We start from the raw sequence: 14986 nt of genomic DNA on the forward strand, positions 1-14986 counted from the left end.
CCCTTTCTTTTTCTCTCTCTCTTTTTATGTGGTGAGAAAGGGTAGATAGGAAGTGCACAAACCGTTACATATTACTGCAAATGCTTAGCCATCACTCATAATTGATTTTTCTCAAAGGTGTGGATGATATTTCATTGAAAATTTTAAAAAAAATATCAAAGGTTAGATATATCTCCCAACGCTGACATGACATAGCACGTTAATGTATCAGATGCAACTGAAAAATGATGATATAATTGGTTGAAGTTTGAAGGTTCAAGATTACATATAGGAACTCTGCCAATCAGTTTCAATCTGTGATAGAAGGATTGCCCCAGTATAAGCCCTAAATATACATTGCCCATTTTTAAGGGTATGAAAAGTCGGATTGTACATATCCGAAACATCGTATACCAAAGGTCACCAAGTTGGAAGCATTCCGTTCAAGAAGAAAAAATAATAAATAAATAAAAACATCATTTGACAGTCACTATAGCCACTTGACAAATTGATATCCAACCCGTGTACTGTGTAATTCCCAAAAAGTTTGTCTCCACAAACTTAGCCTCAGCTTATGTCTCATGTTTTAAAAGGATATAAAATTCAAATCGAGCACCACCCAAGACATTGTTAGTTAAAACTTAAAATGAGTTCCAACTGACTCCTCTCTCTGTTGATGACACTGGAAAATGTTGTGCTCGGGAAAGTAAACTCAAAAGTCAAAACTATACCGGAACCAGTTCGTCATCGTCATCTGTACCAAAATATCGGTCTCCAAATTCTCCCATTCCAGGGATGACACGAAAATCTTCATTTAAACCAGTTTCAATCTCAGAGGTCACGATCTTTATTCTTGGGAAGCGTTTGCAAACCACATGCACTCCTTGTGGTGCCTGGTGAGATTAAATAGCGACACATTAATTGAAACACATTATTTGTGCTAGTTCTAGACTATAGCATAAGAAAAGATAAGCTAAAATGAAAAGAAAACACGGACGAGTTAGCAGTTCTTAAGGGGCAATTTGCTTACAGATATGAGATTGAGGAATATGATGTTGGACTCTGGTACGCCCTTCTTTATTAGTAAAGAAATAGCTTCAACAGCTGAATTCCCTGAAGAAATTATTAAACAATTAGAACATACTCACCCAAGTCTGGTTCAAAAAGAAAAACTAATTGTTGCCAAAAAATATGTGAGCTGACTGGCTGACGGAATATGGTTGCATCAAAACATATCTTTTTCAATTTGGAGATAGAAATAGGGTAAGCGATCACTCTCTTTTCTCACACACGCACAGATGTATCTATGTTACTGAGGAGTTGGCCAGACTCATAATTTGAGAATACATCAATGATGAATGTCCCCCAACTTATCACGAAACACTCATGACTGAGTGCATGTGTGTGTAAATGCAGCAAACATATGCAAATATATCAAACCAAAAAGATCATGATAGAAATTGTCCACAAAACCTGTGCCTAAGATGGGATCCAACAATAACACATGCCTATCTGAGATGTCCATTGGCAGTTTCTCATAAATTAACTGCAAAGTAAATTGGTCATTTAGATAACCAATCAGAATTATGAAAAAACATAAATCAAAATCAGCACACACACCAGAGACAAAGATTGACAAACCTGTTGACCATTGTCACCTTCCCTGTGAATGAGTATCTTCCCAATCTTAATGCCTTTACAACATGCCCGTAAAGCATTCTCCATGCTCTCACCGCTGTAAACAGTTGAGCATTTTTCTATTAATTAAACCTCTTGAATGCGTAACTAATTATTTATCATCAATTTGTGAAAAGAGATAAGAGGAACACGAAAAAAAAAAAAAAAAACAAGAATAGGTACCTAGCCGCTAAGTAAATCAGGAGCAGCATATCTTTCCCATGCTGTAACAATATTAGATATATGCAACATATTACTATCACCAGACTTTTTACCATGGCAGGGGGCCTAATCTAATCAACTCGACACATGCTTATATTTTAAAGATCTGTCCACATTGAGACCTACCATCCTACACCATGATGCACAATAAAGTAAAAAAGAAATATCTAGGACAAAGCCTCCAGCATAAGACCGTACCTTCACATATCACCATAAATAACACCAATATCAGTAAATATTGGCAGCTACATTGTTTGAAAAAGAAATTTCAGGCATTGTGCAAACAAGTAATTTCTTATCTTTTTTTTTTTTTTTGGGGGGGGGGGGGGTGGGGGGGAGTTAGTGGGAATTTGAACACTCCACTTAAGAAGTAGAGGAGATGCCACTAGGGATAAAATCTTGGTGGTTTTTCAATTTCATTTGTGTATGAACATCATGAACTAATTTTGGCTGAGAAGAGTATATTCTGTTACCCCTTAAAAATATGAAAAACACATCCACTCACACGCATATGTATATATATATATTATATGGTATGCTTGAATCCTTAAAGAAGAGACGATCACTTATCCAAATGATTTAATTTCATGAACATATGATGGAGGAATACATATTTAAAGAAATAAACCTACCATGCATACAATACTAGTAAGCCAACAGGAGGCCTCATTTCAATTGCCTCAAAGGCTTTCAACTAAAAAAGTTGAAAATCGTCTCAAGGAATTTGTTTGCACCTAGCAGGTTTCGATCCTGAGAACTGATGCTTCATGGCATCAGGGCCCAAGTCTTTTCCAACTAGGCCAGCCCCTTGGGTTTACCAAAACATGTTTTAACTCAGCACCAGGGCCCAAGTCTTTCCCAACTAGGCCAACCCCTTGGGTTTACCAAAACATGTTTTAACTCAGTAACCTACACCACTGACACATATACATGAGATTTGAAGAATTAAGAAGTATCTGAATTTGGCACGCAGCCAAAACAGATACCGGTGCTCTGAAGAAATTTTACTGCCATCTAACTTAAATATTGTTGCCATATATTTTATAAGAGAAGTCAAAATAAAAAAAGCTGAAAATCATAATCTAGTTCAGCAATTAAAACTTTGAGGCCAGATCATATAATGACCTTCTAATTATGGAGACTCCGCACAACCTCTTACAGAAATCCACACCGGTGTATACAGACCCTGCAGTCACACAAGCAGGAAAATGTGATAAATAAAATAAAATAATAAATAAAATAAATAAATAAAAAAGCACCAATGATATAGTTGCAAGGTCACATGGATAACAACTTGAAATAAATAATAAAAAGTTGGTGAAATGCAAGCTGAGTTTATTCTTGAAAGAGCACCACCATATGTCAAAAATCTTGAAAAATTATACATCCCAATAATAACATCAAGATTGAACTTCAAACATTTATGTAACAAGTCACAAGACTCACAACAAGCTTCAATTTAAATGGTCGGTGTACAATTTGTGCTGAAGGTTTTGCACTATTAACAATTACAGACTTCTATTGTGATAAGCTACTCCAATACAAGTATCTAAAAAAGTTTAAAAAAGCAGATTGAGTTCCCATTGATTTTTTCTTTTATAGTGAACAGTTACTAAATAATTTTCTTTTTTGACATATACTTTTCACTAGGTATTTCTGATTCCTCATTTTCCCAGCGAGTTAGACTATGGGGTGAAATGTAGGCTGTAGCTGTGCCCCCACTCTTTAGGCAAGGGAGAAAAAGAAACAACGGGGTACACAAGCAAACAACACTTAACGCACATCGGAAAACCACGCAAAGAAATCGAATGAACGCTTAAGCGCGGACCTGTGCTTAAAAACCCCAACCCCCTCCAGCTAGGAAATAGGAGAGAGTACCACCATACCGAAGACACACTGCCCAGAATTTACAGCATAGAGATTTTTTCTTTCGACCATATTTTGATAGTTAATACGATATAGAAGGACATATGGTTTAGACAACTTAATATCCTCACTACCGTGGGACCTAGACTTCCGGATTTGAATGGCTATAACAAAATTCTTTTGACAAAATATAAAACCAATATATAACTGAGTTTATTTATGAAATTACTTTCTATAAGAAATGCAAAGGTATTGAGGTATGTCCAAGATATATAATTGATAAGAGTTTAATTTTATTTTTTAGGACATAAAAACATATAATTTCAATCTAACAAAATGCACACCATGAAAAACATATAAAACCGATAGAGATGGCCAAAAGAGAATATTAAAAAAGCCCAATATAAGATCACTAAGTTATCGCAGCTTACCAGTAGGAGTAATCACCTGCTTTTCTGTAAATGGAAGATGTCCCAGGCCATGTTCAACAACCTGGAATAATGGAGCAAAAGTGATATGTGTTAAAAGAAATGATTTCTCCCATCGTGCTAAAAATCAGAAGGTATAACATGAAACAATCTCACAACAAGAGATACCCACCAAACGAATCAATCGATCAGAGTAAAAAATGAAGTCATGTTTGGATATTTGAGAATCACGTATAAGCGTATGCATACCACGAATCTGGATGAAATAAATAATGATCATTGGAAGCAATTAAATAAGTTGACCATTTTATCAAAAAGAAAACAAAAGGAACAAATAATTAGATAAAAAATGAACCTAACCTAGAAGTTCATGACAAATTAAACTTCAAATCCAAAAAAAAAATTTAAATAACTACATGAATAATAAATCTAACACTGCCAGAAAAAAATGAATAGACTAGAAAATGAATAGAAGTAGAAGTAGGTTAAAATGCAGTACCTGAAAAGTTGAGTGAATGACATAAAGATTAGGGTATATTTTACAAAGATCATGTTGACCAAGTTTTGTACGAATATGTTGGACAATTAAATCGATGGCTACATGATTATCTCCTCCACGGGGAATGATAATGTCCGCATACTTCTTTGTTGGGAGTATAAAGTCATCAAAAGCAGGTTTCACAAATTTTGAGTACTGCATCAATATGGAATTTTTTCATTAATGAAGAAAAAATCAGTAAAAAGTTACTACATTAATGTTAAATTTCAACATTAAACAAAGTAAAGGGAACACCAGCAACAGTGGAAACACTAAAACAGAAGCCTGAATGCAATATTTGCTACTGAACTGCAGATATGAATGTAGTAATTATAGCAAAATAGCCATTGCACCACCTTATATAGGTTGAGTTCCAAATGAAAAAATTAAATTCACAGGTGTATAGGATTGAAATTCCATTTTCATCTTCCTAATTTATAAGTTATGGTGCAGCGGGACAGTTAGGACTCCCTATGAAGCTAACAAATTCTTGAAGTTCAACCGGCATACCTGTATACCTAATAACTAGAATATAGTCTAGTAAGAAGCCTATAACCGATGTGGAGATGCAATGGGACGGATAGACTCTGGTTTACAAAGACAAACAACATCTTACTAATTCACACTTAGAGTTTTTGTTAGATAAACATATACAGCATAATGATAGACATGTAAGCTCACAACCTTGAACTCAAGGCCAGCCCTATTCTTATCACACTTCACATCTATGCATTATTGTGCAATCATTAGACCATACATTCAGAAGGAAGAAATGTGAACTTGCTAACCTGATCAAGTACCATACCAATATCTCTATCCCTCTCAACTGTATCACGCCTTATTCTCCTTGCCAGGCGTACATCAGGATCTGCACTGAAATTTTGAAATGTGAAAACTGTAACAGTAACAGTCCAACCTAGTAACATTATAAAGTGATCTATAAAATGTCAACCAATCCAAAATTCGTAAAAAAACAGTTACTTTCAGGGAAAATGGCAAGAAAAATAGTAAATTTATTAGTGAACTAAGGCAGCAAAATAGTAGAAAAAATTGACACCACATGCTGCAAAAAATTGGGCATGCAGAGATGGCTGATCAAAGAAAGCAAACTCCTATGGCTCATTCTCGAATCTCGAGTAGCTTAGAGAAAAGCACAAATAGGAAGTTCTAGTAAATTCACAAATTTAATATGATCATAGATCTAACTCTGATTAATATGACCCAGTTACATCGTCTACAAGCAGAATTGCAAATAGAAATAGTGAGAAAAAGAAAAAGCTTAAAATGAAATGAACTATGAGGACAGATGAGACCTAATTATGCCTTAAAGCTCAGCTCTAGGTGTAGACTCAGATGCTTAGGGGCTCATTTCTAGAGATGCAACACATGGCTCACATGAGGTAATATCTTAGCCTAAAGGACAGCAACTTCACATTGACCAGAACTAATCTTTTCACAACTATATCAACACATGAAAAAGTTTTCTTTCACGTTATAGAAGTTTATTTTATCAACTCATTTAACATGCTTTAAATTTAAAACTCTTTTCAAGTAGTTGTGTGTAGTTAAGGATTTTTTACAAGATGTTGAAATCTAGAATTGGTCCATAAAAGAATGTCAGTTCTACAATGCATAATATAAAATTATGACCAAGTATAACTTCCATATTCAAATTTAGGGAAGCTATATCAAATTTGTTGCATCTTCATTCTACTCTTAAGTTGACTTTTTTTCAATAAAAGAGTTTTGTTATGACAAACGCACCAAACCAAGAACAAATCACGAATCAAGATGGAAAAGTAAACACACCAAACACAAAGAACACAAAGAGTTAGCGTAGTTCGACACAAGTTGTGTCTACATCCACGGTGAAAATTCAGCGAAAGTTTTCACTATGCGAAAAACAGGAGATTACAAGTTTCAGCCCCCAGACCCTAGCTCTCACTCGCACTCTCTTTCTCTGCAATTCTCTCTCTAATCCCACTCCAAACACTAAGCGCCTTTATATACCGGGCTACAAGAGAGTATTAAATAGGGTCCACAATTTGCAAGCAAAAAACAGGGCAAAAAAATTTCCTCGGGGCTTTGGGCCACAACATCACAAGTTTAAAATTACTTATCAAATTGCTAGTTTATCTAATATTAAGGAATGTTTGGGTTTGAATTCCATAGATAATTTTCATTCAACAAAAGTAGCACCTCAAAATATAGATCAAAATACACATTTAAAGCCCAAGTGACATAGACCCACTAAGTAAATATGATAGGTTAATTAAATACAAAATATAAGACACTTAATCATAGAAAAAAGGGAAGAAAATAACCTGTATCAACAAAGATCTTCATATTCATCAGATCTCGTACACGAGGATCATGGAAAATGAGTATGCCTTCTAAAATTATCACATCTGAAGGATTTACCTGCCGAAATTTCAAAATAACAAGGGTTAATGATGCAAATGGTACAAAGTGAAAAACAAAGTACATGAGAATCATTCAGTTGAACTTCAATAGCAGAGTCACAGAGATGTATGGTAATGCTGTGAAATAATGTAACTTAGGCTCCATAGAATGGGAGTATGTACCATAGCATAAACATAAAACAGCATAAAGAAATAAATCAAAGAAGAATGCTAAAACACATCCATACAAAATTGATATGGCGATATGGCAACAATCTAATTCAATAATAATCATTTGAGAGGGGGGGGGGGGGGGGGGGGTTTGTGTGGCCACCAAAAGGAAAATATAGAGAGTTCAGTGAAGATTTTAGGAATATAATTCTAAATTTACTATGGAGAGAATATATAAAGAGGACCTCTTAAAGCAAATGAATGACATATAACTAGCAACAAGAACAGAGAAGCAATCCATGAATAATCTCCCTCTCCCCTGCAACGAGATTTATTGAATGTTAAAAGAATTTTACCCTTCGAGCTGGAAATACGTTGTTTTTGTAACTCTTGAAATCATGCTTTGGAATATCTATTGATTGTCCACACTTCAACTTCGCCATGGCACATAATAATTGCTCAGTGTCAAATGCATCTGATCAAATGAAAAATTTACATATTAAAAGAAGCAAATTAACCAGCTTGACAACGAACCTCCAGTATGCAGTTGTTGATATTACATTTGAGCTACACCATTACCAGTATAATATAATCAACTACTACATTATTTTTTAATAATTAACTTGTTACAAGATTCGTAACACATTCAGAAACAAAATAACTTGCCGTTGGTTCAGAAAATGAATATTATGAAGCACAATAAAGAGTAACATATAAATTATTTTCTGCAGAATAATATATGATCCCAAAATTTCAAGATGTAAAAGGGAAAGAAGTTCGTATCATTGTAAATTTTAGTAATGCCTAGCATGAAACAATAATAAGTGTAAGGAAAGAGACACAGCTCTTGCATGGAAAAAATTGGTAGGAAAAGCTTCCCACTTCCAATTATAAGTGTAAATTTGGAAAGAAGTAACTAATCCAAGAAGTGCAGAACTACTAAATAATTATTCAAGGATTACTCAAAGATGCTACATCCAGAACACCAAACAAAGGAATGTGACATAATGCAGCATCCAGCAAATGAGTAAAAATATAGTATTTACTAACAGAAGGCATATGTCCGCATTCCTCATGAACAACAAAAAGCATAAATTTCCTTCAGGATTAAGAAGATATTGGAAAATCAATTTAAAAACTTGAGTTCAGCAGATGAAAACCACCAGAGGAAAATTTTCTGCATTTGATAACCAAATTCAAGATTCAGAACTCACCAGGATGGTCAAAATTGTATTCATTAACTCTTGTAAGTTCCTTTGGAGACAAACTGTGATAAAAGGAATCCTGCCATATTATCCATAACATTTGCAAGGAAAATCAAATCACCTCGTCAAGAAATCAAGGACATTACATATTTGTTCTAAAATTTTGGCAGGAAAAGTATGAACAGGTAGGCTCAAAATTTTATTCAATAAACTGCTCACACACACAGACAGAACCATTCCGTGAGAGCATAGCAAACTAAAGAAAAACACCAATATGATTCAACCAAATCAGGTGGTGTTTATGTACTGCAAAAGTTGAATTGAGCAGTTAAAGACAAGCATATCATTATTCTGAAAATCATATTCAGCCATAAGCAATACTATCTATGCAGAGGATGGAAGGATGGCAATGCATGGGGCAAGTCTATAGGGCCAACTGCACAGATTATTGTTTAGACGATAAATGTTGTTACCTCCAGGGCAGTAAAACAAAAAACAAAAAGAAGAAAAGAAAAAGAGAGGAAGCTTGTAAGAGGACTGAACAAAAGGTGGGGAATACCTATAACTGAAAAGCCGTAAAACAATATGAGGAAATTTTATTTGTAGATTACACAAATAGCCAAACAGCTTCAGAAAACTTAGAAGAAGAAAAAGGAAATGATGATGATACCTGGTTAACAAGTACAACACGCTGATCATGAAGCTGCTCAATAATCATATCACAAACTGTAGTCTTTCCTGATGTTGCACCTCCAGCAACTCCTGCACCACAGATGTTCAATAGAAACATGCATTAAGCAGAAAAAGCAAAAACAAGATACATGGGTTTGCTTGGTTTGTAACAGAATACAAACAATTTTATAACTGAATTTTCTACAGTTTTCGTTCTTAGAGTTACAAATCAAGCAAAAATTTCCATTTTCTCATAATGCAAAAAAGAACATATTAATAACATAATCAACTATTAGAAGAAAATATCAGATATTCAGGTTTATAATTGTGGTAAAAATACCATAGTCTACTTGGACTGTTGGAATTTTTATCTCATGCCTAATATTAGACTAGATGAAGACATATGCTTATTCCAACTGACCTATGATTGATCAAACAGTTGGTTATGGTATGTCCAGACACCTCACACTAAGACATATGCTTATTCCAACTGACCTAAGATTGATCGAAGTCACCTTACAGTTGGTTATGGTACGTCCAGACACCTTACCATGAGAGACACAGAGAGCCACACTCCTGTAATGATTCAACCCAATCGCCACATTAATGTTACTCCTAATTTTTCCCCACCTGGTCAAGCTACCAAGGATTTTAATAGCAATCAAGGAAAAGCATTATACCCTAATTCACGTGCACTCGAGTTCTGGCAGTGTGAGTGCGAGTTGGTATTGGATACTTTTCATGTGCAAATATTTTCAATTAGTTTTAGCTTTTAGGTATGGTTTAAAATTTGCCAAACATTCTAATAGATTCTGGCGAACTTCTGACTCAGAATAAACAACCCTCCACCCAACCACACAATGGTAAGTCAGCAATTCAAATCAAAATTTTATTTTGATCTTCGGGTGCCTCCTTAAAGGATACTTTAACAAATCTACATGCAATCCATGAGACTATATGAGAACATGACATAAAATCTCATGTGCCAACACTTACCAATGACAAAAGGTTGATTATGTGCATGTTCAACTGCTGAAGTTTTTGGTTGCAGCACCTCTGAATTTTTCGCCTCCATTTTATCCAAGTGAAATCCTGAAAAATGAACCCCTGATGAAGCCTCTATTAAATCCACAACTGATTTAGAACCCATGCCCTGAGCTCCCAATGCCTCTGGACATTTAAATAATAAGGTGAGTGATGACAAAAAGGAATGAATTTTTAATAAGAAATCCAAGACATTATATTATAAGATGTCGCAACCATTTGCACATAAAATTTGACTTTGTACTACTAAATTCCCAAATCAATAGAAGTGAGTTACCCACAGTGGCAATTGAAACTGAAACAACCCCTGGCTCTCAAACTAATTGCTTAAGTCGAAACAGATTTGGTCCTTGCAAACCTGTTTGGGTTTTTGTCAATGCTTCATAGATAGAATCATGACAGATATTTGACAAATCTGTTTCGAAAAGTGCAAAGTAAGATACCGGACCTCAAACCCACTCCAAAGGGTTGCACCAGCAGATAAAACCAAAGATATTGATTTCATCAGTTGGGCATTTGCACTCGTTGTACTATATCCAACGAGTAATTGAACAAATCCAATGTCCTTTACATCACTACAATAATAACAAATTATAGCTAACTAAATTCGATATTACCCAATCTTTTTTTTTTCACAAATAGTATGAATCAAACTAAAATTCTGAACAATTTTAGTTTATTAAGTCACAAATATATTGGAGTGAGTTGATCAGTAGCAACTCGTTCTTCAAGGCAAAAGATCCTAAAATTGAACATGATATTTTTAGTTATAGCTTAAATGCATAGTTTCAAACAGATTAATAAAACTTAATAATTGAAGTGAATGTAGCAAGATTTTATCAAATCTAGATTTATTAATATAATATACCTTTGGAGTGGTTTTGAGAGACCTTCGAAGACAAAGCTTACTGAGGCGCTTCTTTTGTTCCTGCTCTGCTTACACTTTTAGAGAGAGATTGATTTAGAGAGAGAGACCAATCACTGAGACAATTATATGCCGCATACGGACCACGGATACGCTGAATTTATAGGGAAAAGCCGAGGAGAGACCCTGCACCGAAGTCTACGTTTCACTTGTGACATTGATTTTTGATGAAATTACATCGGAGTCCCTAATTTTTTGGCATCTACTTTAATTATGATTTTGCCGAGTGAGTCAGTGACAGATCATTTCCACTTGTCATGGCCCAAAATCATGATTTACAGGGGAAAAATTATGTGTTTTTTTTTTTTTTTTTTAATTTTGACAAATTAAAAAATTTGAAACTCGAACACGGCTCATTCGCTCGGACCACTAATTCATAACACGAGTTAAGAATTTTATTTGTCGTTTATTTGACAGCTTGTAAGTTACAATATTTTTTTCTCTTTTGAAAGTGGGTGAATGGTTTTCAACAATTTTTAGAGTCGTCGGTTAAGATAGACTGCTACGTTATCAATATATAAAATTATTATATATTTTATACAATTTTTTTATATTGTCATATCAACATATTTCATTTTTCTTTTATCTTTCTCATTTCATTTACGAATGAACCTTTATATTAAGTAGGTTTGTAAATATCTTCATACTCCTCCTCATTAAGGTAGGTTTGTAAAAATTAACACTGATAGATTATTATAGGGGGATATATTTTAACCCAAAAGGTATAACCAACTGTTAGAGCTAAAAAAAACAATATATATATATATATATAGCTGTTGGAGATACGAGGCCAGTTATGTGGTTACTTAGGCCTCATCCAATAAGAAGGCTTCAAAATTTTTTATTTCTTTATATATTATTACTTTCTCAAAAAAATTATTTCCTTCAATTATTAAGTCTCAACATAGAGTGGCCTAAAAGATTTCTATCCTTTCTCCCCCTTCATTTTTAAGTCCCAATTTTTTTTTCTTTATATATTATTACCTACTTAAAATTTTATTTTCTTTAGCAATGAACCCAAAATATTTCTTTCCTTACATCAACTTTCTTTTTCCTTTTTTCTTTTTTCCTTTTTCCTTTTTCTACCTGTCTTATCCTTAACGAAGACACACACGCATATATATATATATATATATATATATATATATATATATATACATATATATTTCTATAATCCTATTAACTTTTATATTTTTTATTTCTCACATATTTTTCCTCCTCTCACATTATAACCTCTTTTCTCTCTCTTCAGCGCTCAGAACTTGGTATAATTTACAGTCCCAACATTTTTCAAAATTCGTTTCTATTATTCTATAACTTCAATTATTTTTTTAATATCATAAAATTATATATTTTATTGGTAAGTTATCATTATTTATTTATATTATTGAATATGTCTACTATAAGCATACTAAATTTAAAAATCATAAAATAACTAATCAACATATTACTAATAATATGGACAGATTGTATTAAAATGTCACTTTATATTTTCGTCTAATGCCTCAAACTATATTTTGCAGGAGTGGTTGCTCTTCACTTGATTGCAACTGTGGTAGTTGCAACTTTTCCTGGTATTTCTCTTTCTCGGAGATTCAAATATTCAAATCCATTTTCATAGGGTTGATATTGAGTTGACATGGTATTAAAGGTATTAGGTACGAGTTGACAAAGCAACCATAGCCCACCTAATATATTATTAGTAGTACAGTACTACTTTTATTAATACTATTGCTACAAAGTCCAATTCAAATCTAGAAAAATATGCAATTGGACTCCAACTATCTTAAAGCGTTCTAATTTGGGCCAAGCCTGTGTGAAGCCCAAAGCAGTTAAAAGAATAGATGCCTGAAATTTGTCCGCCCCATTTGCATTGGGCCTGCTCGAAAGTATGTTTTGTTGTAATATTTTTTGAAGCAAAAACATTAAAACGTGTTTGGTAAAATCATTTAAGAGTTTTTCAAATTTTTAATTTTTTCATCCCCCCTTTACTCGTTGTTACCGTGCTTGAAACATGTACAAATACTAAACTGATATTTGATTATGGCCAATATTCACCAAACATTTCCACACTGCAAAACGAAATATTAGTACTCTGACAAAACAAAAACATAAAAAACAAGACTCGTACCAAAGATTTAGATGAAAATGATAAAGATAGACTTGCATATATTCAAACACAATGTCCTCAACTGTTTTAGAAGTAGGAAGATGTCATATTAGCTGGGAGGAGCCATTCAGAGGGCAGTGGGGCAATAGCCCCACTGAATTTTTTATTTTTTTTACTAATACACCCTTTAAATTTACATTTTTGATATATACATTTACAAAATTACACCATCGCCCTCACTGGAATTATTATAAAATTACACTGTTGTCCCCTATACAATTTTCTCATATTAGTAGGGATGGTGTTACAAGACATCATTTGTCCCACATCGGATCCAGATAGGAAAGTGATTGGGTATAAATGGGTGCATATGTAGCACTACCCAACAACTTATGTTTTTGGATAAATGGGTAAGTGCCCACCCGTTTCAGTTGGTATCAGAGCCAGATTCAGTCCTTGATTCGGTGTCACGCCAAGTGCTCGGCCTGGAAGGAGTCCGAGCAGTCAGGGTGACCCGAACCGCAATAAAGGCGTTGCGGTTTGAGTGGGGGAGAATGTTACAAAGGTCATTTGTCTCACATCGAATCCGGATAGAAAAGTGATTGAGTATAAATGAGTGAGAATGTTACAAGGGGTCATTTGTCTCACATCGAATCCGGATAGAAAAGTGATTGAGTATAAATGAGTGAGTGAGTATGCAGCACTACCCAACAGTTTGAGCTTTTGGATAAATGGACAAGCGCCCACCCATTTCAAATGGCAACTGTATACTTTTGGGTGGGTGTACCCTTCCCCGCAACCGTTTAGAAACCCTCACCCAAAACTAATTAAATAGGGGCCTTTCCACCCCCATCTCCACCCCGTTTAACTTTTTCACCCCTGCGGGTACCCGCCCCGACCCGTTTAATTCCATAATGTCTCATCCTTTTTTAAAAAAAATTCCTCAAATACAATTATATAATTATTGAAAAAATTCATTAAAAAATGGATAATCAATAATTTAACATAAAATTCAAGTGTATGAGCATTCTTAGTTCATAGGGTTCTGCCGCTCTCTAGAACGGCTGAGAAAGTAAAAGAATATGACTTAAAATTTCTAGAGCTAACTATATAGACTAATAAAATAAAAGTAATTTAATAAATTATTTACCTAAACCGGGTGGGGCGGGGTGACCTCCTCCTACCTCCGCCCCGAACCCGTGCGGATTTTCTTTAATAAAAATCATTCGTATCCAAATAAGTTAAATGATCCTTCAAAACCATTTTAAACGGAACTGAATGAGGCGGATACTCGTTTCAACGGTGCAAATTGTCATCCTTATATATTAATGTACATGATGAGTGAGAGAGTGACATATATGATAGATGAGGAAACAATAGCAAATTAGCCACATACACTAGGATGTAGCATGCGTGAATAATAGAGGGGGACCGAAAATAATGATGCATTCTCTCATGTAACAAAATTAAAACCTCTCGCCAAAAAGGCGAAGCAATGAGTTTATTATGTATCGGTCACTCATTGCCTCTTGGCCTAATATATTTCGCCTTTTCCCTACCCAACTAAAGTAGTCAAAGTTAATATTCCTTCCTCCTTCACCTTAACACAACAAACAACTAAAAGCAACAACCAACCTCAATCCCGGCGCAATTCTGTTTTTTTTTTTTTTTTCACTTTTCTTTTTCCTACCAGACAACAACATTTGGGGTTGGGCCTTTTTAATCTTTTTCTTTTCTTTTCTTTTCT

The 14986-nt window shown here is 34.3% G+C and overlaps 1 protein-coding gene across 3 annotated transcripts; it reads right to left on the reverse strand.

The window, feature by feature from the left end:
- Positions 1-205: 205 nt before the first annotated feature.
- LOC132308322 (uridine kinase-like protein 3) lies at positions 206-11210 on the reverse strand. Of its 3 annotated transcripts, none has more exons than XM_059806369.1 (15): positions 11073-11210; positions 10157-10330; positions 9159-9250; positions 8498-8567; positions 7640-7758; positions 7035-7131; positions 5499-5578; positions 4672-4866; positions 4345-4428; positions 4176-4236; positions 3004-3064; positions 1621-1714; positions 1453-1525; positions 1010-1092; positions 206-872 (listed from the first exon to the last, which is right to left on the reverse strand). In XM_059806369.1, exons 2-15 carry the CDS (start codon positions 10308-10310, stop codon positions 705-707), a joined length of 1431 nt encoding a protein of 476 aa, XP_059662352.1. In that variant the 5' UTR covers positions 10311-10330; positions 11073-11210; the 3' UTR covers positions 206-704. The 3 variants fall into 3 exon arrangements, with proteins under 3 accessions (XP_059662352.1, XP_059662354.1, XP_059662353.1); XM_059806371.1 differs by having other exon boundaries at positions 10157-10252; positions 11073-11209; XM_059806370.1 differs by having other exon boundaries at positions 10157-10267; positions 11073-11209.
- Positions 11211-14986: the final 3776 nt, after the last annotated feature.

The sequence above is a fragment of the Cornus florida genome, unplaced genomic scaffold (genome assembly GCF_030987335.1).
Source record: "Cornus florida cultivar Cherokee Brave unplaced genomic scaffold, ASM3098733v1 CherokeeBrave_3.0.0_Hap2_Chr05, whole genome shotgun sequence".
NCBI classification, from domain to species: domain Eukaryota; kingdom Viridiplantae; phylum Streptophyta; class Magnoliopsida; order Cornales; family Cornaceae; genus Cornus; species Cornus florida.

Excerpts from the sequence above, each read along its gene's own strand:
- LOC132308322 (XM_059806369.1), bottom strand. The coding sequence starts at position 10,310 with ATGGGTTCTAAATCAGTTGTGGATTTAATAGAGGCTTCATCAGGGGTT. Across the intron at positions 4,237-4,344 it reads CTGATCGATTGATTCGTTTG|GTTGTTGAACATGGCCTGGG; the intron begins GTGGGTATCTCT and ends CCATTATTCCAG. Across the intron at positions 1,715-3,003 it reads GGAGTCTCCATAATTAGAAG|CGGTGAGAGCATGGAGAATG; the intron begins GTCATTATATGA and ends AACTGTTTACAG.